The following is a 22453-nucleotide window of genomic DNA, read 5'->3' as shown; positions in this document are numbered from 1 at the left end:
GTTCTTTAAAAACAAAACAACTTCTAACAAGATTTTGGATTATAGTGTTTGAGGTTTTTTTCTTATTCAGTCTCTGTGTGTGTACAGGTGTACAATGCACAAAAAGTATTAAGTTCTTTCTAAAAGAAAATTTGCAATAGTGTAAATTTACATTTTTTGCAAACTTTTATATAAACTTAATAATGTAAAATTTATTATTTAATACAAACTATTGATGTCAATAATGAATATTTATTCATTTTTGAGTCCTTTGGGGTAAACCGAGGCACTCTACCACTCGATACACTTCGGCTATTTAGTACATCTCCAATAGAGCGACGGAATTATCCGAAGTTTTCCGAATGTTACTCTGCAAACTATTGAAGGACAAGTAAATTATAAAATGGTAACACCAGCTAGAAAACGGAGATGGTTAGAGAAAGATTATATTCTCAATGAGAAGGTCAATAAAATTCAACCCATGTAAGTTTTATTTATTAATATTTTAGCGATATTGTTTTGTGTGCATCATGATATTACTGATAGTCCAAATTTTCTCTATTTTCTATTTCTCGCTATTCATTTGATTTATATGCATGTTTGAAAGGTAGAAATGTAAGAAAATAAATTGATTATCTCAATTAATTGTAAATACTACAAACTTTTGATTTGAAAATGGTTTATAACCATGATAGCATGTATTTTAAACTGTTTAAAGGGGCCTGGGCTGGATTTTTCATTGTTTAGGACACAATTTCATTGTTTACAGTTTTCATTAATATTTCATTCAAACGATTTGAATTAACATAAATACTAGTAATCTAAGAATTCAATGTCTACAGCATTCTTCTCTATGATAAACAAATCAGGGATTTTCCACTGCCCCGTGTGAGGCCGAATATGGGTCCCATCCCCATTTGCAAAATCTGTCTGTTTTTTCCAAAAATGAACAGCATGTGTTCAATGTTTGAAAAATTAATTATTGTAAAACAAACATGGTCAGGTTTGAACTCTGAATTAAATGGACAAAATTTTGTGCGCAATAAATATATACAGTTTTTTCATTGGGTGGCACTGTAGCTCTCCGGTCTGTCAATATAATTTTTCAGAGAGCTACAGTTCTGCAGCTAATTTCAATGTGAAAATGCTCTAACAACAAGTATGTCATGACATTATTTAGGAAATTTTGTAAAATATGAGCTTTAATAAAATCAGTGTCCCAGTTCCTTATAGTCCTACCACACAACACTGTACATCAAGTTCAGGTAATTTCCAATCTTATTAAAATAAAAAAGTCAGGTCATTTCCAATCTAATTAAAATTAGATCTTTGATCTTTGATTGCGATCAAACTGGAACCGATGAAAGATCTAATTTTAATTAGATTGGGTCATTTCATTGCAATAATCTGTTCACTCTGAGAGGTTTGTCCCATCTTCTCAACACTGTGTACTTAATGTTTATGTAAGCAAGTCTTTTGATCATTGGGGGGCTCACCAGAATTCTCACTAGGATTTATTTTGCTAACTTGAGTCCCAGGACTTCAAGTTTCCTAGAAAGTTGAATTCAAGCTATATTTAATGTGTCCCAGAAAAATTATATGACACGGTTTGACACCACATTATCTGAATATATTTTTCCGCTCTATCATACCAAATTTGTTAACTCCCATTAAAAATTTCAAATCTCCGTCCTTTTACAGTCTGAGTTATACTCTCATTTCTTAAACTGTTTGACTATTTAATTGTTTCATTTTTTTCTTCCAGATATATGATCAATGGATTGTACCCAGTTTTTCAAGTTCCCCACCCATTTCGCCAATACTTTAGAATAGGTCTGCTTCACCATATTGGATACCATCAGCCCTGTTTGACTTTTTACAAAGATTTTTTCAAATGTGCTTTTGAAGTGGGCAGACCTTTAGAGTATGAGGAATGCTATAAGGAGCTTCAGGATATGAGGGAATGTGAGACAAGATATAAAACGGTAAGTTTTTATACCCCATGCAACAAGTTGCGTGAGATATTATGTTTTTGACCCGTCAGTCAGTCAGTCCGTCAGTCCTGTTCTTTTGTCAGCGCAACTCCTTATAAACCACTGTACCAGAGCTCCAGATAATTTTTTACCCCAAAGTGTATTTACTCCCTGATTTTCAAATCAATGCAGATTTTGATTTTCAGCAAAATGATTGAAGAGTATTTTGTTTATATAGAAATGTTTTGGCCTTTATTTTGAGCTTGTAATCGAAGTATGAGTTTTTGAAGAGGGAAAAACTTCAAAAATCAGTTCCTGTATTTATTTAAATAAATTTTGTAAATAACAACAAGACTTTGGACTAAGATTGGGAAGCATTATTTTTTGAAAAGGAAGATTATACAGTAGGTCAAGGTACACTGTAAGATAGAGTCAGAGACACAGATAATTTTTCCTTCATTTAAAGATATCGTATCAAGAGTGAAAGAATCTTCGTTAATATGGCAAGTTGAGAGAGATGAAAAATTGGCTATGAACCCATAATAAAAAAAAAGTTATGCCTAGTGCATAGTTTTTCTACATGGAAATTGATTTTAATTTAAATCTCCGATTCTTCCTCCCAAAATGGAGATCGTCGTCGTCATTACTAGAATATTCCTGGTCACTAAAAGGCTTTTTAAATCTGTACTTCGTTTTGAGAAAAATCAAACACTGAGTTAACCTCAATTCGTATCATTAAGTAAGTCGAACCTGTATTCTTCAACTTGTACGCAGTACTTTCGTGGTGTAATGCGTATCTATGATTGCTAATGCGTAATTGTATGCTCTATTTTGATTTTCAATGCGTATTTTGTAAAATTTAATGCGTATTTCTGCAAATACGCACCTTATCTGGAGCTCTGCTGTACACAATTTCATCAAACTCTGCAGATATTTAGGACACAATGTGTAGATGTGCATAAAACCAGGAAATTCGGATTCCTTTATTTTTTCCGGGAATTTCACACTTTTACACTTAGATTTTGGCCATATTTTGAATATAGAGATGAACAGTTTGTCAGCGCAACTCCTCATAAACTGCTGAACACAATTTTGTCAAACTTTGCAGATATTTAGGACACAATGTGTAGATGTGCATATTACCAGGAAATTCTGATTCCTTTATTTTTTCTGGGAATTTTAGCACTTCGACTTTTGGGGGAGCATGGGGTATGAGAGCTTGCTCACTTTTTCTTTCATTATACCCCCCGCAAACGAAGTTTGGGGGGTATATAGGAATCACCTTGTCCGTCTGTCCGTCTATTCGTCCGTCCGTCTGTCTGTGCAAACGTGTCCGGTTCATATCTTTCTTACAGAGGGACATTAGAATCTACTACTCCACACAAAGATTGCCCATGACCTAAGGGTGTGTCATGACCTTGACCCAAGGTCATTTGTGGAAGTTCAAGGTCACTGGAAGAAAAATTTCATAATTCGTGTCCGGTCCATATCTTTCTTATGGATAAACTTGGTAGGTTCTCATTTCACACAAAGATTGCCCGTAGCCCAAGGGTGTGTCATGACCTTGACCCAAGGTCATTTGGGGAAGTTCAAGGTCACTGGAAGAAAAATTTCATAATTCGTGTCCGGTCCATATCTTTCTTATGGATAAACTTGGTAGGTTCTCATTTCACACAAAGATTGCCCATAACCCAAGGGTGTGTCATGACCTTGACCCAAGTCATTTGGGGAAGTTCAAGGTCACTGGAAGAAAAATTTCATAATTCGTGTCAGGTCCATATCTTTCTTATGGAAAAACTTACTTCTGAAAAACCCAGCGGGGGGTATTTTGTCCCGTTTGGACAGTTCTAGTTTCTATTGTTTTTTACTGTGATTAAGCCATTCCGATAAAACTTCAGGGCTCTCACACCACGCTAGGTACAGATTATTTTCATCTGGATGAACAAGATTCTACTTTACAAAACTAGAAAAGCATAAGCTGACTTGTGGAACACATAAATGGTCTTGTAATTAACTTTAGGTTTAGCAGATGAGATACTTCTAATGTGACTAAAAATACATTATAGTATAATTAAAAAATGTATGAAAACTATAAAATATAGAACTTTATGTTTTTTTTCTTTTCAAGTATCATCGAATGAAGGTGCTTCACCAGAAGAGGAATGACCAAGGCCTGGATTATCTGGATCTTCCTCCCAGGCATTTATTTTCCAGACCTCAGCTTACATTCAGGAAAGACACGAAGAACTGAAAACATGTATTATGTGGACTCTAAATTGTGTGAAAAAATGTTGAATTTACCTTAAATAAATGCAGTTATAAATATTTGATTATGTTGATATATATTTCTTTTAGGGATGACAATCGATTGCAGAATTGCTTATCAAGATATACATTTTGACATTTTCTTTTCATATATACAAAAAGGCTAAAAAGACGTTAGAAGTTACATTCTGTTTATGTATTATTTTAGTCAGGGAATTTTATGTACATAAGAGTTTTAATTCGCCCTATCGAAGAAGGGTTATATCCGTATAACGCTTTGTATAAACATAATAGTCTGTCTTCGCAATATTTATGTTTTCCTTCATATTACAACCGTTGCACATGCTGAAACGAAATTTGGTAAACAGATTTTAGGTTTCCATCAGGTTCTGTTTTACGGGTACGCCACACCAATTTTGTCAAAGTTATGCCCCTAAAAATAAAAAATTCCATTTTATTTTTGTTTCCATGCAATTTCTTTGCATAGATTGCACATACTGAAATAAAATTTGCTATACAAATTTTTTACAAGCCTTTCAATATCTAGGTCAAGTTCATTTTGAATACGATAAATATATGATCCAATCACATGCCCCTTTGACAAAACTAAAAAATTCCATTTATTTGCAGTTTCCATGCAATTTCTTTGCATAGATTGCACATACTGAAATAAAATTTGCTATACAGATTTACCAGCTTAATATCTAGGTCAAGTTCTATTTTGAATACGATCAGACCATTTTTGATAGAGTTATGCCCCTTCGACGTAGAAAATTTTCACTTATTTGCAGTTTCCGTCCATTTTCTTTGCAGAGTTTGCACATATTGAAATGAAATTTAGTATACAGATTTATCAGCTGAATATCTAGGTCAAGTTCTGTTTTGGATACGATCGCCCAATTTTTTTTTTTTTATAGATTTATGCCCCTTGGATTTGAAAAATTTCCAATTTGGGGGAGGGGGGCATAAGTGTTTTACGAACATCTCTTGTTTATTTCAATTTCAATACCGTAGACAAGAGAAAATTAATTAAGAAAACCATAAATCTTGCTTGAGAAATCAGACAGGGATGTTAAAGAAGTTAATTCTGCCCTTTGTTATGGGGTGGTGGGGGTGGTGTTACAAGAGGCAAATAAGGGAGACAGGAACAGATAATTGGAATAAAGAACATGCATGAAAAGGAAACATTTTTTTTCAGAATATTTAATGTGAATTATTTTTAGATCAGGTACATACTCCAACTGAAGCCTTTTACTGCCATGTCAATTTCGATAGTCCCCGTCCACTGACACTAGACACAAAGACAGACGCAGAAGATTGACATGCATATTAGGCCTCTTAATTTATAGCTCCTGACCTTTCGCTCGGTAGGCAAAATTTACATTCTGATTGAAATATCAAGAAATCAATATACCTAACTTTCAAAGAGTTTTCACAGATAAAATGGAAATATATGCAGAATAATTCACATAAAATGTTATGAAAAAAAAATGTTAATTTCCATTTCATGCATGCATGTTCTTAATTCCAATTATCTGTTCCTGTCTCCCTTATTTGCCTCTTGTAACTAATATTGTCAATCAGAAACTCAAGCATTTTTTAAAATATCAACCTCAGAGTACATACGATTTAAAAATTAATCCTACCTAGGATGATATTTTGCTTGCTTCTTGGCTTTTTTAGCTCACCTGAGCTGAAAGCTCAAATTGAGCTTTTCTGATCACCTGTCATCCATCCATCCTTCTGTCTGTCAGTCTGTTTGTAAACTTAATTTCACTGTGGTACTTTTAGCTTTTTCTCAAGAACCATTTAGCTTATTTTAACCAAAGTTTTATAGAAGTGAAGGGAATTAAAATTGTTAAAATTAAGGGTTTAGTCCCCTTATGAGATGAAGACAAAAACAAAATGAAAGCTTTTAAAGACGTACAACACACTGGGGGAGATAAAAGATTTCAATTGAACGTTTGACGTGACGTCAAATTTAACGTCAAAAATAAAGCGTCAAAACGACGAATAAAACGATCCCGATGTATATCAACCATGAAAGAAAATTGGGATATGGGGCTTGGCTGTGATTGTGCGTACCATACTCAATCCATAAGTATTTTTTAATTAACCCGATTAAACTCCGTAAAAAGCACTTAAAATATATCCCTTAATGTTTATTTCATTTCATATATACAATAAATTGTATTTTTGATCAAAGCGCAGCATTTTTTTTATTCTGAAAATTTTGTTTTACATTGCCGAAATTCTCATTATGTACAATTGGCTATAAAACATTCCGATTAATGGTCTTCATTACAATTTGTGCATACACGATATAAATATTGTTTTTCTTCTTTAATTAAATAAAACAACAATAAATAAACAAAAAACTTTTTACAATGTAAAATCGATGTTGTTCTCAGACCCTTATTGATCAAAGAGGAACAACTCTGAAAATGTAGGAGATGTTTATTTTCCTCCCTTTATTCACGGTTTTCCACAGCAGATACATTTACAGCAAGACCTGATAAATCCTGAAATTGAATTTGACCTCATATACACAATGTAAGTATAGAATTGAAAAGAATTGTTCACTTTGTAGGCCTACTGAAATTTTCTGCATTTATGAATATCCTACTGCAGCAAATCGTAAATTTTCACTTTCTGTCAACAATGTCGGTTCGCATTTCCTCGAATCAAAACAAAACGTAGCCTATAAGATTTTAAAAAATATCAATGTGCGATTTGATATAAATTGAAATAGATGAAGAGTTTAATTATTGATATTTTGATGTTAATGTGGACGAATACGGTATTTTCATTTTAACTGTAGAAGCGACGACATTGAAAGAAATGCGTACAATATCATGAGGGGTGTATGTACATCTAATGCAAATGTCGATGTATCCCCACGGCCACATACTGTCTCGTTTGAAATAATGACATGAAAGAAACTACAATTATTCCATTTATATCACAGGAGAGTTGAACATACACCATTTTTTAATGAACAAAATTAAAGAAATAAAATTAAGAATCAACATATTCAAGTTCAGCAAAACTTGAATTCGTATCCAGGTTTCATGTGATATGGAATGCATAACGCATACGTACATGTATATGGACTAAACACTAAAATCTTTTAGTAATTTTTTCCTGATACATATAAAAAGAGTAGTCAATATTTATTTGCATTCTTGAATTTAAAAAATAATGCATACCTCCGGGATTCTTGACGAAATACCAGTATATTTGCACTGTAAACGACGTTTCGTCAAACGCTAATGGTCTGCGACGCAAAAAAGAAGGGCGTGGGGGTGACAGGGGTATTCAAAAATTGCCTAAAAATCTACATTTAAATACGCTTTACATATGAGAACTTTTAAATTTGTAAGTTAATATATTTTTGAAGCAAAAGCAATATTCCAATTTAATTTTTTTAATGTGTATTTGTAGATTCTTATATCAAAATATATGCAGAATGAAAGACGCGCGGGAACGTGTTTTATTGAGAAAAAAAATGGGGGGGGGGGGGGGGTAATTTTCCGCTATTAAATCAAAACTGGTCGTACAAAAATTATACAAAAAGTTATGAAGATTATTTTTACTACCAGCTACCTAAAGAAAGTTTTTTACCAAAATTAAACGACAGGTTTTTTCACAAAAAAAATTTGAATTTGAAAAATACGCAATTTTCAAGGCCTAGAAAATTCACAGTTTTTCAGTTTAAGGTCTTTAAAAATTGTTTTGATGATATGTATATCAAAAAGATGACTATATCTTAGTGTTAAATGGTTAAAGGAATAAGGCAATAAAATTTGACATTTATATCTAACCTGTTTTTTTTGAAAATCAAGGTTTAAGTAGTTCATTGATAAAAAATTTTCATTCCTTGTAAACAACCATTTAGGGGGGTAACTTTAACCAAAGTTTTAAAAACCACTCGAACGATTTTGTCCAAAATATGCATACATGCAGTAGATATAGTTATGTACTACATATACAAAAATAACGAAAATTAAACACAGGAATTTTTTGGGGTAGGTGTGTTGTACATCCTTAAGTAGTGTAAAAAGTCTAAAATTGTTGCATCAAGGCCCTAAGTGCTAGGTTGGGGCCACAAAAGGGAATCAAAAGTTTTATATTGAAATAAAATTGACAAATCTTTAAAAGTATTCTTCACATGAACCACTGAGTCACAAAAAATGAAATATATGTGAAAATGAAGCCTCATAGGGTAGTGTACTGTAGATTCTAAATTGTTCAAATCATGACATCCAGGGAATGGATAGAGCCAGACTAGGGAATCAAAAAATTACATTTAAATAGGCATATATAGGAAAATTTTCACACAAATCCTCTTCTCAAAAAACCACGTACAGGGCTGCGTTCAACAGCGTAGCTGCTACGTAGCCGCTACGTAAAGCTACGCTCTTGAACGGAGAGCTAACCTAGCCGCTACGTATGGAGAGCTAGCATAAATATTTAATGCTACGTCCAAAATCCAAGATGGTTTCCTTGGTTACAAATTCGCAGCATTCAAGATTTTCACAAAAAGTGGGGTTATTTCCTATATTTAAGTGTATTAAATGTAAATTTAAATACATATTTTCGCCTAAAGTAAACTAGAAGAGCTGAAAAATATGAAATTAAGTTTTCTAATATAGTGAAGTTTTGGGCATATAATGTTCAAATCGTCATATTCATGACCTTCAGCTTTAGAAAGGTTGCGGATTTTATAAGGAAAATATTGGTGATGAACTACTCAGTTTTCGTGAGCGCTGTGGCTCGTAGGCCTCTTGTTGTTACTACTTTTACACAAACCAAAATGGCCGACGTAAACATCGACTGGAAAGACTTGAGGTAACAAAGTTAATGACAACATACAAATCTAAGTTTGACAAAGGATTTAAAAATAATTCTACGCTTTTAACTCTGTCTGATACTTCTTGGGCATATAAAACACTTTATCAACTAAGATCGAAAAAGTTCATTTACTCGAATTTCCTTTGTCTACCTTTAGAAAGAACATTCTGGATTTTAAAATAAGGAAAATATTGGAGTTGAAAAAAAATCTTCTTGAAAAATGACAACAAATCATCTTTGTTTTCGTCTGAATGACCTTTATGGTTGCCTGTTTGAATAAGTTGATTACTAAACGATTTTCACAAGATCAGAGATAATGTAAACTAAACAGCTCTGGTACAATCACTAGATTTAGCTACGTAGCTTGATTTACGTACTAAGCTTTAGTTACCTACCTGAGGTAGCTTTATTTAGCTACCAAATATTTATTTATATAAAAAAAGCATTTTTTCTAGGATGTGCATAAAATGTCATTTTGATGCAGTGAAAAGACCAATTTTGAACTAACATCTGAAAACAATTCATGTAAAAATCACTCTTGAAGAATTGTCTTTTTCTGCGCAATTGAAATCAAAGTTCTGAAAGTTTTGGGGCTATGTATGACAGTTAGAACAGTTACTCCATGAATGAAATGACAAAGAAGTCCAGTTCTGGTTAATGTGATAATAGGTCGGTAATTATTCAGCACAATGTGAAGTAATCGTACTCAGTCATGCCTCATCGCACACAATAGAAAGGACAGTTAACCAAACAATGGAATTACATGTTTTGCTCCAAATTGTCTTTATACTGCAATGTATAAACTAACTCTGCTTTGGATTGTTTTTTAAACCCCCATAGTATAAATATTTAATAAGTCATTTAATTGCGATTTTTTTGTCTCTTTTTAATAAAAAGAAAAATTGTGAAAAGTTTCATTGAAATAGCTAAATAAAGCTACCTGAGGTAGGTAAATAAAGCTACATAGGTAATTCTACCTACGTAGCTAAATCTAGTGATTGTAGTGGACCTGCTAAATTGTGCAGTATTTTTTATTTACAATAGACCCTTTCACAATAACTGTGGTGCTACTGCTGTGCAAAATGATATATTTTGGTAAAATATGACAGAAAAGCAATTGTTTGATATATGTAATTTAATTATCTATCAACAAAAACTTTCCCAAAGTTGAAACTTTATTAATTTGCCCTGCAAAAGAGTAGTATCTTGAAAGGCTTAATGAATAAAGCACATTGATGTGGTAAAAATTTTCATTTCAATAGAACGTACTTATTGAGTGTCAGATGCTACATTATGACACACATGATTTTTTTTTAGAAATGAAAAGTAAATATTTGTTTTAATATTTGTGGACACCACACTCTCACTGAAATGCAGATTTACTTTTGCCAGTTTGATTCGCTGTTATATTTGTGAGATACATGTACCTGTTTACAGGTATTCGAATTAACATTTGGTTGCTTTTTACTCATGTAAAGAAAAAGGCGTGTCATTAAATAGCGATCAGTGTTCTAAAGAAAGCTCAATTAAACATTCCATTTCGCTTCATTGTATTTATTTTTTAAATATTCTTTCGTGAATAAAATAACTTTGCTGACAATTTTTTTTAGGAACACAAGAAAATTACTGATGATTTGCAGTTTCAAGGTATCTAAAATGTATTGTAGTTGCTGAAAATAATTAGAGTACATTATTAATCATAATAAATAGTTTAATTTATAAATAATAGGTAAAGAAATCCATCTTAATATAGTAGATGAATGAATATAAACACTGATTATTGATATAATGAAAGGAACATCATTTTCCTTACAGATATTCCGCATGACCCATACATTAACGACAAGGGTAAGGTGCAGACTCACACATTCTCGGACTTCCCTCCCACAGCGGAGTCTGATGAAGACGAGGTGTATGACAAAACTCAGGTAGGAAACTCCAGTAATCCTGTTATCAACCCTATGGTCTGATGTTCGCATGGAGAGTTTAATTCAATAATACCAATTTGTTATGCCCCACCATGAATATGGCTGGGGCATATAGTGTTTGTTATGTCCATCTTCCGTCCTTCTGTCCTTTTGTCTGTCCTTCCGTCACACTTTGCATTTAGCCCTGTTCAAAGCTAAGTTTCAAAGAAACTATTCAAGATATTTTCATCAAACTTCATATGATGATAGATATTGATAAGAGTTATGCAACTGCATCAACATTTTTTGACCTTGACCTTTCCTTTGACCTTGATTTCACTTTTCTTAAATAAGTGTTTAGCTCAGTTTTAAACATACCATTTAAGATGGTGTTATCAAACTTCACATGTTGATACATACTGATGAGGGCTATTCAACTGCATCAACATTTTTTACCTTGAGTTTTCTTTGACCTTGACCTCACTTATATTTAATTAGTGTTTCGCTCAGTTTTAAAGATACCATTCAAGATATTTTCATCAAACTTCATATACTGTTACATATTGATGAGAGCAATTCAACTGCATCAACATTTCGTCCTTGACCTTTCCTTTGACCTTAACCTCACTTATCTTTAATTAGTGTTTCCCTCAGTTTTGAAGATACCATTCAAGATATTTTTATCAAACTTCATATGCTGTTACATATTGATGAGAGCAATTCAACTGCATCAACATTTTTGACCTTGGCATTTCCTTTGACCTTGACCTCACTTAATGAAATTAGTGTCAAACTTCATATGTTGATACATACTAATGTAAGCAATTCAACTGCATCATTTTTAAAGATATTCTGATCAAATGTCGTACACTAATACAAATTTTCATGTTGCTTTACTAATATACCCTCGGCGGGGCATTCATGTTCTATGGACATATTTCTAGTTTAATTCAAATTTAATTTACTCACAGTGCAACAAATTACTTCTTATGATCTTCTTGTGAACCCTTAGAAAAACTTAAATGGAATGTTTTTATACCTCAGTATATTTGAAAGTACTGGGTACTCAGTGTGATTAATATATTTACATTTTACTTGTATTTCAAAGCTGATTAAAGATGAAGTCAAACAAGGGGGTAAATCGTTCTGGACATTTGAGTATTACCAGCAGTTCTTTGACGTGGAGACGACACAGGTTTTGTACCGTATCGCCGGTTCTATGCTCCCCAGACCTGGGTCTAATTACCTACAGTCCACCATCAGACCTAATCCCGATCTGTATGGTATGTTTTAGTGTGTTCTGCATTCCATTCAAAAAATTTTATACAGTGGATTATCAGATATCAGGACGCCAGATATCCGGACGCTTCAGTATCCGGACGATTTTTCATCGGAACGGAATTTTTTAATGTTATTTTGTCTTGTTTAACAGTTTTAAAAGTGTTCTCAATAACTGTGTTTTACTGTACATACTTAATGTACTGTACATTTCTTATAATATTATACTGCACTTATTTCTAGCTGAGTGCATTTACATACATGTACATGTACCATGCTTCATAGCAGTCCTACTTTTACAGGTCCTTTTTGGATTTGTACAACACTTGTCTTCACAACAGCCATAGCTGGAAACCTTGCAAATTATCTCACCACAGAAGGAAAAGGATTTAAGTGGAAATATGATTTTCACAAAGGTATGTCAGTGTATCTGTATGCTTTAATGATCAAAACCAACAGAGTAGAAATTTAATTCAACTTTGACTTGATAAATTACGTTTACAATAATGTAATGAATTTACTTGGTTAATATTCAGTGTAAAGTTCAAAGTTCATGTATATGCCATACAGTAAAACTCATTTAGAAGGAACACGGATAGTGCATATTATCACAGAGATATAGCGAAGTGATCTTGTATCCCCAACCACACAAATTTAACGAGTTCCTTGTATGGATATAACGGATTACGGATATAGCGAAGTGATTTCAAAGGTCCCAGTGACTTGTTATAACCGAGTTTTACTGTACAGATACTAGTTGTGATAAAAATTATTATTCTTTTGGATATTTTATTACAAGTACATGTACTGATATCATGTGATTCTTGTACAAAATATTCTTAATTACCAGTAATTACATCCTGCAAACCTCAGTAATTGTAAAAATTTACCCATATTTTTTTTCAGTAACATTTGCTGCAACAGCCATTTTCAGTTATTGGTGGGTTATTCCTGCAGCATTATTTGGTTTTCTATGGTGGAAAGGCAGCAAAGCAAATTACACATTCCTGGAGATTCTTTGTATATATGGATACTCTCTAGCCATTTATATTCCAATCTCAGTAAGAATGTTTATTAAACCTGGAATGTTTTTTGAGGACAATTCTCATTGTACAGCGGTGCAGACACCACTAAGGATAGCCCACTAACATTTTTAGAAACCTGTATTTTTGGTAGTTTCATATGAGCAGCTAAGATTCTTTTAGCACCATTTTTCCTATAGATAATAATAGATATTACAGGTGGTTGAATTTTATGGTTGGTGAGGAATCTTTTAGCACACATTTTTCTGTTTTGCTGTAGATATTATGGGTGGTTCCCTTTGGTTGGCTGCAGTGGACTCTGGTGCTGGTTGGAGCTGGTTTGTCGGGTGGAGTCTTGGCCCTCACTCTGTGGCCTGCATTTCGAGAGGAAACAAAGAAAACTGCCTGGCTTGTTATAATACTCATTTTATTGTGCCACACATCACTGGCTGTAGGCTTTAAGGTAACCATTGAAGATAAATTATCATGCTATAGCAGCAAGAGAAACCATGTTTGTAAATGATGTCACAGACACATGGGGGCTGCTCCCCTCCCCATTTTCGTTTTCTAAATCCATGGTTGACACACTTTTTTCCTATTTTTTATTCTAATATTACTACATGCTAGCGATAATGTATCACTTTTGTCTCTATAAGCTGTTTTCAAATATATTGTTTTCCACTGATACAGTATGAAAAGATATTCAGAAATATTTCGTATTGATCAACACACACCTGTGAGGATTTGCTATGATAAGTTATCATGCACTAAAGAGTTATTTACAATAAAAGTGAGCCACAAACAGCAGCAAATTAAAAAATGCTTGGATTATATCATTATTTTTTTTTATTTCAGCTCTATTTTTTCAATGCTCCTGTGCATGACGTATCAACACAGACTAGCCTAGCCCCAACATCAACAATGAAAGTCTTCACATCACCACATATACCAAACAAACTGAGTTTAAAAGTTACCAAGTCAGCAACTACTGGGAATTCACGGAAAAAGAAGCCAACAAATTTAGCAGCTCGTCCCTCTAAAAGTGTAATCCCACACTCAACTAAAGATAAAATCACAACTAAAGATAATATCAGTAATAAAAATAGAAAATCCGTAGCAAGAGAAACAACATTAAAAGGATGAGGTTAATGAAATCACAATGTTGATAATGAATTGTTCTAGAAATCCAGCTTGAGCTTTTGAGAGAGTTGTAAGGCTGAGGAGGACAAATTGTTTCTAATATATACATGTACCATTATTGCTGATATACATGTATGTACACAAAAGTAACACACCTGTATTTATTTATTTATTGCATTATTATCAATATTTTCAAGCATGACACTCAATGACATACCTCATCAAGTTATTTCTAATATAAAAGAAACATTCAGTTTCTCATGAGATGGAAAGTGTTTCATTAAATTTTGACTGTTTTTTTCTCTATTTTGTGTTCCTTTTTTCTCTCTTTCTTTGATTAAGATCTATGACTTTAAACAATAAAAGATTATTTTAAAGATTATTTTTCTTTCCTTAGAATCTCATACAATGAATGTGATATACATGTAGTTTGTCACTCTCAAAATATATAATATTGGTTATTAATTTTTGATTAAAAATTATGAAGGAAAAAACCTAATTAGTCATCCTTATACTTTTTCTGCCAAACCAATGAATAATGTATTTAGATACCTTATTTAAGGGATACCCCAATAAAGTGTCTTGGGGTTTGCGTGATAGGGACGTATGGACAACATAGGCGTCAGAACCGGAGGGGAAGGGGGGGTGCTAGGGGGGCTTAGCAAATATATACATAATATAGTAGGGATGTTAACGAATATTCGAATATTCATTCGATGAGGTGATATTCAAATATAAATTTATGATTCGAATATTCGTTTTTTAAGTATATATGCATTTAAAAGAGAGAAAAATCTGTCAAGTTAAAAAAAATCTAAGTTGTCTTGCAGCCAGACAAATAGAATCGAGCATATGATTTGATACAAAATTTAAGTACATTCCTCTTTGATTATCTTTAAGGTGTGAAGAGTGTTTCTATAAGAATCTTTCATTTGATAATTAAATTAGTGGTATAACAGTGTTCAGTAATTACAATTAGTTTTAATTGTTGTATGGACACAGTTTCAGTTCAGTTTCAGTTTTATAATGAAGTCATTAGAGACATTAATCTCATAGACATAACACATTTTGTACATGTTTTTATAATAATGAAATATACATACATCTTAACACGTGCAATAATGGAATAAATTTATCAGTACATGTACAAATTTCATATAATATTTCTGTTTATAAAATTGATAAAGATGCTGTTCTTATATATTCCAGGCATTCGAAAATTGCAAAAATTTTCCTAAATTACATAATTCTTTTATATTTGTTCAAATAAATAATGGCATATTTAAAGACGTATATTGGTTGACAGGAGAGTAAGATATATATTTAATTGAAGACGTATTTTTGTCTTAATGTGTTGTAATGTGGACATTTTAACACAAAATGGAATTTTGACATCTTCTATGTTATAATTGAAAAGATTACATGTTCTGTTATTTCTCAAAGTTTTATTATATCCCCCTTGTTCAATCATTAAGTTATGCGCAGATAGTCTTAATCTGGTAATTGTTACTCTATATTTTAGATGTATTGGTTTACATAAATAACACAAATGGTAAAATTATCTAAGGTGTTGATAAATTTTTACATTTTGGTGGTTTACCTCAATCTGACATACATGTTTTCAGAAACCGTAAACACATTTTAATATAAAATATCAATTGTGTTAAATTTATACAATTGCTATCGAATAGTTCAAAAACCAAGCCTATAAAATTCATTCTTAATATTTACAATCCATTAATCATTATTTTCTAAAAATTTCTTGTAGACATGCTTGAAGAATGCAATTGTCATATTTCTTAATTTTAACACAGTATTTAAAGATTTTCTTTTGTCAGCTGTCTTCTCTTCAAGTGTGTTTACCTAATTCACAATATACCATACTGTTATAAGTTTCTGTCTAACTTTAAGTGTTCTTTTACAAAATGAAAGTTGTCTTTTTCTATATCTTTAGCTTTGTGCCATCCCCAAATTTCAGATGCATAACACAGTATTTGGCTAATATTTGTCCTCTTTACATATGATTGTGTTTTAACGTTAAAATTCAAATCTTTCTTCTATTCAAAACACTATACATGGCTTTTCTTCCCTGTGATGCAAAATTTGTTTTTTTTTTGCAAATTTACCATTAAAATAAACAACATACCAAGATAATTAAACTCATTAACTACTTCTACAGTTTTATGTTTTATTTGAGTGTTCGTTGTCAATATGTCCACTGTTTCTAAACACTAATATTTTTGTTTTTTCAACATTAACAGTTAAACTCCACTCTAATGTATATGTATACAATGAATTTAACATATTTTGTAAACCCTCTGGTGTTTAATGACATTAATACTGTGTCATCAGCATACATAAGTAAAAATAAATTAATTTTTTGTACTTCTATTGATGGACAATATATGATTTTCAAAATCATTGACATACATTGAAAACAATATATGGTGACAAAATTTCACCTTGTAATACAAAATGATGGTTGAATATTAAAATACTCTGACAGTTCTCCATTATGTTTATATAAATTTATTGCTTTCACCTTCTGATAAAGTTATTTAATTATACACATCATTTTTCCATCTATACCAAATAATTTAAGCTTCATCCACAGACTAGATCTATTAACATAATCAAAAGCTTTTTTATAGTCAACAAAGCAACAATACAATCTTTTCTTATTTCTAAGCATTTGTACACTTATACACACGAATCCCTTGTTCATGTTTATATAATTAAGAATCATTATCAGGAAATTATTTATAAGAATAATTGTTTTTGAGTTATCTGTTTTTATTTCAAAACTAATGTCAAGATAATTTCTTTTGCAGTAAGTAACTGGTTTCACGTGGCATAAATTTATCAGTGAAGTTTTGAAATTTCAAAATATTTTTGTTTAGAAATATGTTATAGATGTTTACCCTTGATATATTCCATAAAATTGAAAATTACAATTAAGATACTTTAATAACTTTACATTTACAAAACTTTTTTTTTGATTAAATATAATGGCATATTATAAAACGTATATTGGTTGACAGGAGAGTGAAGATATATATGTTATAATTGAAGACGTATTTATTTCATCGAATATTCGCATATTTTCGAATACTCCTTTCGAATATTCAAATATCAATTGTTGACAATTTTGACATCCCTATGATATAGGCATTGAAAATTGGTATTTCCCTTTTTTTCGTTGGATTAGCCCCCCACTTTCAATTACCCCCCCCCCCCCCTATCAATTTGCTTCCGACGCCTATGGACAACTAACAGTCATGTCAGAGGAACATGATAAACCTGCATAAGTGGAGGTCAGTTATCAACACCATTCAAACACAAATGGAAGATTATGTAATGTTTGTTTTTATTTTTAATTTTTAATTCCCAGGTACTACAACCCTCACTATGCATACACACCTTTCAGAAACCGTAAACACCATTTTAACTCATGGTTCAAAAGTTATGGCGAAGGTTAAAGTTTGCAGATAAACAGACAGACAGGACAAAAACAATATACGCCCTGGATCTATCGATCCGGGCGCATGATAATTAATAGCCAAGGTTAATTAAAGTTTGGTAAAATTTTGCAAAAAATATTCAAAGTCCAAAGTTTAGTCAAGAGATCAAATGTGATGGTGCTCAAAGACAGGTCAGGGGCACATAGCTTTGGCATGTTCGTCGTCTGTCAGCTGTCTTCTCTCTGTGTGTTCTCAAAAACTTGAACCTCGCCCATAATTTTTGTTTAGACACAGCTATGGCCTTCATATTTCACATTTGTTTTCTTTTGACAAGACCTTTTTATTGGGTACCATTATAATTGACCTCTGATTTGGTTTTATATTTGACCTCTTTACCTTGGACTTCGAGTTTGACTCAGTTTTGCAAAATCTGTTTGCGCTTTCATACTTCACAAGTACATTTCATGTAAGTAGAACTTTCCTTGCATACAAATATTTTTGTATTTTTTTACCTTTGAGTTTGACCCATTTTTAATAAACTGAAACCTTGACCATAACTTTTGAATATTTGGTGCTAGCGCTTTTATGTTTTATTTGAGTATTCCTTGTGGCAAGTTCTTCCACTGGCTACCAACAATTCTGACCTTTTGATTGCAGGGAAGAGAATCCTTTTGCAGGACTCTGGATGAGTTACCTTTTTGATAGCTGTAGATTTGACTTTAACCATGATACCTCCAGTAAACTGGACAGAACTTTAATGAAGCTTTTTCAGTTAGCTGTCACTGTAGCCATGATTCAGTAAATGGTTTTACGATTTATTATATTTTTTGGTGACTTATCGATCGATCACTATTATTTTATTATTTTACAATAAGACTCTATCCATGGTTCAGATCTGATCGAGTTGAAGTTATATTACAGACCAATGCCATTTCTTAAGTAATCCCAGCCATTAAAATGATGGATCGAATTTAATTGATCGATCATTCCATTATCTAAGCTATATAAATTTATTGCTCTCACATAAACTGTTGACCACTTACCAATAATTAGTAATTGTATTACTTTTCTGCACCAAGAAAATTTTATGTTGATACCATAGATCGTGAACTGGAATGCTGCAAAAGGTTCCTCTTCCCAGCTACATATTAATGTTTTGAAAAAGAAAACGTAGCCTATTTTGGCTACCAAGGTATCAATTAATATTACAGGTAGAACATCTACATTAATGTTTAATTTCACGTTTCCTGTGTTGTTTTCTGCTTAAAAACCTCACAGTGGCAAGTGCATATTATAAAGCATGAAACTTGGCATCGCGGTAAGTATGTCGAAGTAAAAAAAATGTCATTTTTATTCGTTCTTTTGCATGTATTTACATTGTTTCACCTAACTATATTTACCCCTCTAGGTGAAATGTTGCAACTTATTTGTAAAATAAATTTAGCAGTGAAAGTTCATTCCAGTATGACCGTTAGCTGTCGGAGCAAAAAATTCTAAAATTGAAATTTTAAAGTGAAAAGTTCTTCATGCCTAAATTCCATCATTCAGAACTTTTTTTTTGGATATAAAATCTTTAACCAATATTATCTACAGTGCGTGTTTAGATGAAAGTTCTACAATCTATTGGAATTCCCAAAGGGTACCAATTGTGCCCCGTTATCGGCAACAGTTATTTCCATTCTTATATCGACACGATATACTAGTATCTCGGTGAGCTTGAAATAAAAGATATCATAGATTCTGACATATTTGTTTCATATTTGAATCATCTAGAAAAAGATGCTAATGGTTATCTTTCAACCAAGCTTTATGATAAACGTGATTACTTTGACATTTCAAATAAATTCCCTTACTTATGCAGCAATATATCTTCATCACCTGCATACAGGGTTTATATATCTCAATTGATTCGATATGCAAGAACATGCTCTACGAATGGTCAATTTCTAAAACGGGGTAAATTACTGACAAACAAGTTGATGAATTAAGAATATATATCAGCAATCTTGTTTAAAGTATTCATTTCACAAGTTCTATGGTCGATATAGCGACCTTGTCAGCAAATACATGCATTGTTTAGTAATGGAATATTTTTTACAAAAAAAAATTAACATTAAAAACTTCAAATCTGTGTTCATGTCAAAAAGTAATAGTGCATTTTATATTGTTTTTGAATTTTCCTCCTTACGGTGGAGAAATAAAAAAAAACATATATAATGGATTTTTTAAAATGTATTACAACTACAAACAAATCATTTTCAACAAATAATTCTGATGTCATTTAATTTTTATCAAAATTGATGTTTGCCATAATGACATGTTACTATATACTAGTAATGGGGGCATTAAAAGTTAATTTTTAGTGACAATTCACAACAAAATAAAATTGGATAAATCTATTTAAATGCACTCTCTCTCTCTCTCTCTCGTTCTCTTAAACAGTAAAATTTCAAAACATTAAAAAGTCACTAAAATCAAGCAAAAGAAAACTTTTCAAGAGCCTGTTGACAATATAATAAGGATAATTATTTTTACTAACTCAAAAAGATAGTTATCTTTTAAAAATAAAATACTTTCTCTGATAAAATCTTGAATGATAAACATTATTGAAAAATAAATTTAATGTAGAATTGGGGGCCATAATTTCCTTCTTTTACTTTTGATCACAGTCACAAACTGTTCCAGTTTTAATTTTTTGAGAAAAGGTTGCTATGTTGAGGACCTAAATCAGTCTAATCCCAAGTTTTAATGGACAGCAGTTTGATGAGTTTAGATATATTCTTATGTGTTTGTATATGCATGTTATATATTTAAAAACACTTTGACAAGTATCATTTTGATTTAATTAGTGCTTGTCAAGGTCTTCAAAAGCTTCCGTTTCAATATTAAAAAAAATCATGTTGAACGTAGAAACAGCTGAATAGAAGTTGCATATGATTCTTATATTTTCATTTTCAAATAGAAACATATAGATTAAGTTGTTCAGAAATTGGAAATGAAGAGAGATGAATCAGATTTTATTTTATATTGAAAAAAAGTGTATTTTTCGGGGGGGTCACTGCACCTGTGATACTGTGCATAGATTTATCATTAATTTACACTCAATACCGATTTTTTGTGTATCTATCAAACTAAGAAAGTATAAATGTATAAACATGAAAAAAAACCAAGTAAACAAGTTTTATTTCATTTCCTGACCAAAATATTTAGAAATCATTTTCTAAAACGTGTTGTCAGGTCCCTTTACATCGGCGTACCGAATCATCGCTGTCCAAAAACATCCATGATTCCCTTTTATACCTGTCGTCAGTGTTACACGTTTCCAAACTGAATCTTTTAACGATAATTGGACTTATTTGTTCAATTTCTTCATTGCCGACTGCTCGGCTCACTGCGAGTGTTTGTCGGAGCATATGGCGGAGCAAGTGTTTTCTGATCGCGCAGAATAAATAAAATTATTTCATTGGTTGAAAATTTGTTGTGATTGACAGCTAGCGATACGTTAATTTATATGACCGGTCGAAAGGGGATGCTTTCTCCTCAATGGCACCTGATCCACACTCAGATGGCTTTAGAGGCCTGTATTTGAACTACTATGTCTCAATGGACTTTTGAGCCCGATTACTGATGTTACCTCCGTACTTAAATTTCTAAGTAATGTTCCTCTCCAAGTACATGTATTGATTTTTAGTATCCAAAGAACTTTTAGCTCACCTGTACAAAACTTGCTTCTAGGGATGGACACTACAAAATTTGCTTCAGGAGCTGGATCTCACCTTCAATTATCAGATGAGCGACCAAGATTTAATGTTTTTGAGAAGTTCCACTTCCAAGTAACTATAAGTCCTCCCATGACCAATATCTTGCATCTAGGATGATGCATCTACATGTAGGGATGTACACTACCAGACTTGCTTCAGACGCTAGATTTGACTTACATTTTACAGGTAAGTATTTTAGCAGTTCCATTCCTTATTATAATAACTATAATTTCTACTTGGACCATACTTGCATGTGTTAGTATCATGTATTTAAGAATTGTGCACAACTGGATTGGGTTCGGATGCTTGATCTGACCTAGATTTACCAAATGAGTCACTATGAGCCCTGCTTGGACCAAACTTGCCTTTTTTGTTTATTTATTCATATTATTGCTAACGAACCCCTTTTCTAACCCCAGAGAGATTAAGAAGCCATAAATATGACAACGTTGCAGATAGATTCCCCACATTTGTTCCATACTCCCGTTTCCTCCTATGGCTCTTGCTAGCTAGGATTACTTCTTCCAAATCAACTTTCTAAGAAAACCCATTGATATTTTTCTTGGAAATTGGGGTCACTGAAAACCATTACACCGGAAATGGACTTTTCAATCTCCCTCTCTCTAATGAGGATTACTGAGTATCTGTCTTTTCATGAAAGTAATGCAGTCAGGTTTCTTTGAAGACGACACAATTCCATCCTTATACTTTGCAAGATCCGTTTTAGACATTCAATAGTCGCCTAAAATTCTCGGAGAGAATTATTGTAATAACACCAGAATTTATTGACTTCGTTTCTGTCAATTTTGCATT

The 22453-nt window shown here is 32.2% G+C and overlaps 2 protein-coding genes across 2 annotated transcripts; both read left to right on the top strand.

Moving 5' to 3' along the window:
- Positions 1 to 311: 311 nt before the first annotated feature.
- Positions 312 to 4280, top strand: LOC134228762 (uncharacterized). Its single transcript, XM_062710455.1, has 3 exons — positions 312 to 462; positions 1745 to 1964; positions 4081 to 4280. The coding sequence occupies exons 1-3, from the start codon at positions 383 to 385 to the stop codon at positions 4201 to 4203; spliced, it is 423 nt and encodes a 140-aa protein (XP_062566439.1). The 5' UTR covers positions 312 to 382; the 3' UTR covers positions 4204 to 4280.
- Positions 4281 to 10590: 6310 nt separating this feature from the next.
- Positions 10591 to 14832, top strand: LOC134228760 (protein YIPF1-like). The gene is made up of 7 exons (XM_062710454.1): positions 10591 to 10718; positions 10887 to 10999; positions 12087 to 12261; positions 12559 to 12672; positions 13163 to 13317; positions 13559 to 13741; positions 14134 to 14832. Exons 3-7 carry the CDS (start codon positions 12198 to 12200, stop codon positions 14419 to 14421), a joined length of 804 nt encoding a protein of 267 aa, XP_062566438.1. The 5' UTR covers positions 10591 to 10718; positions 10887 to 10999; positions 12087 to 12197; the 3' UTR covers positions 14422 to 14832.
- The last annotated feature ends 7621 nt before the right edge of the window (positions 14833 to 22453 follow it).

This window comes from Saccostrea cucullata, unplaced genomic scaffold (genome assembly GCF_032062105.1).
Source record: "Saccostrea cucullata isolate Sc308-1 unplaced genomic scaffold, CSIRO_AGI_Scuc_v1 ctg155, whole genome shotgun sequence".
In the NCBI taxonomy this organism is placed as follows: Eukaryota; Metazoa; Mollusca; class Bivalvia; order Ostreida; family Ostreidae; genus Saccostrea; species Saccostrea cuccullata.
Note: the sequence above shows the minus strand (reverse complement) of the source record. Positions and strands in the feature narration are given on the sequence as shown.

Coding starts and splice junctions, on each gene's coding strand:
- LOC134228760 (XM_062710454.1), top strand. CDS start 12,198: ATGCTCCCCAGACCTGGGTCTAATTACCTACAGTCCACCATCAGACCT. Junction 12,673..13,162: donor GAAATATGATTTTCACAAAG/GTATGTCAGTGT, acceptor ATTTTTTTTCAG/TAACATTTGCTGCAACAGCC. Junction 13,318..13,558: donor CCATTTATATTCCAATCTCA/GTAAGAATGTTT, acceptor GTTTTGCTGTAG/ATATTATGGGTGGTTCCCTT.
- LOC134228762 (XM_062710455.1), top strand. CDS start 383: ATGGTAACACCAGCTAGAAAACGGAGATGGTTAGAGAAAGATTATATT. Junction 463..1,744: donor GTCAATAAAATTCAACCCAT/GTAAGTTTTATT, acceptor TTTTTCTTCCAG/ATATATGATCAATGGATTGT. Junction 1,965..4,080: donor GTGAGACAAGATATAAAACG/GTAAGTTTTTAT, acceptor TTTCTTTTCAAG/TATCATCGAATGAAGGTGCT.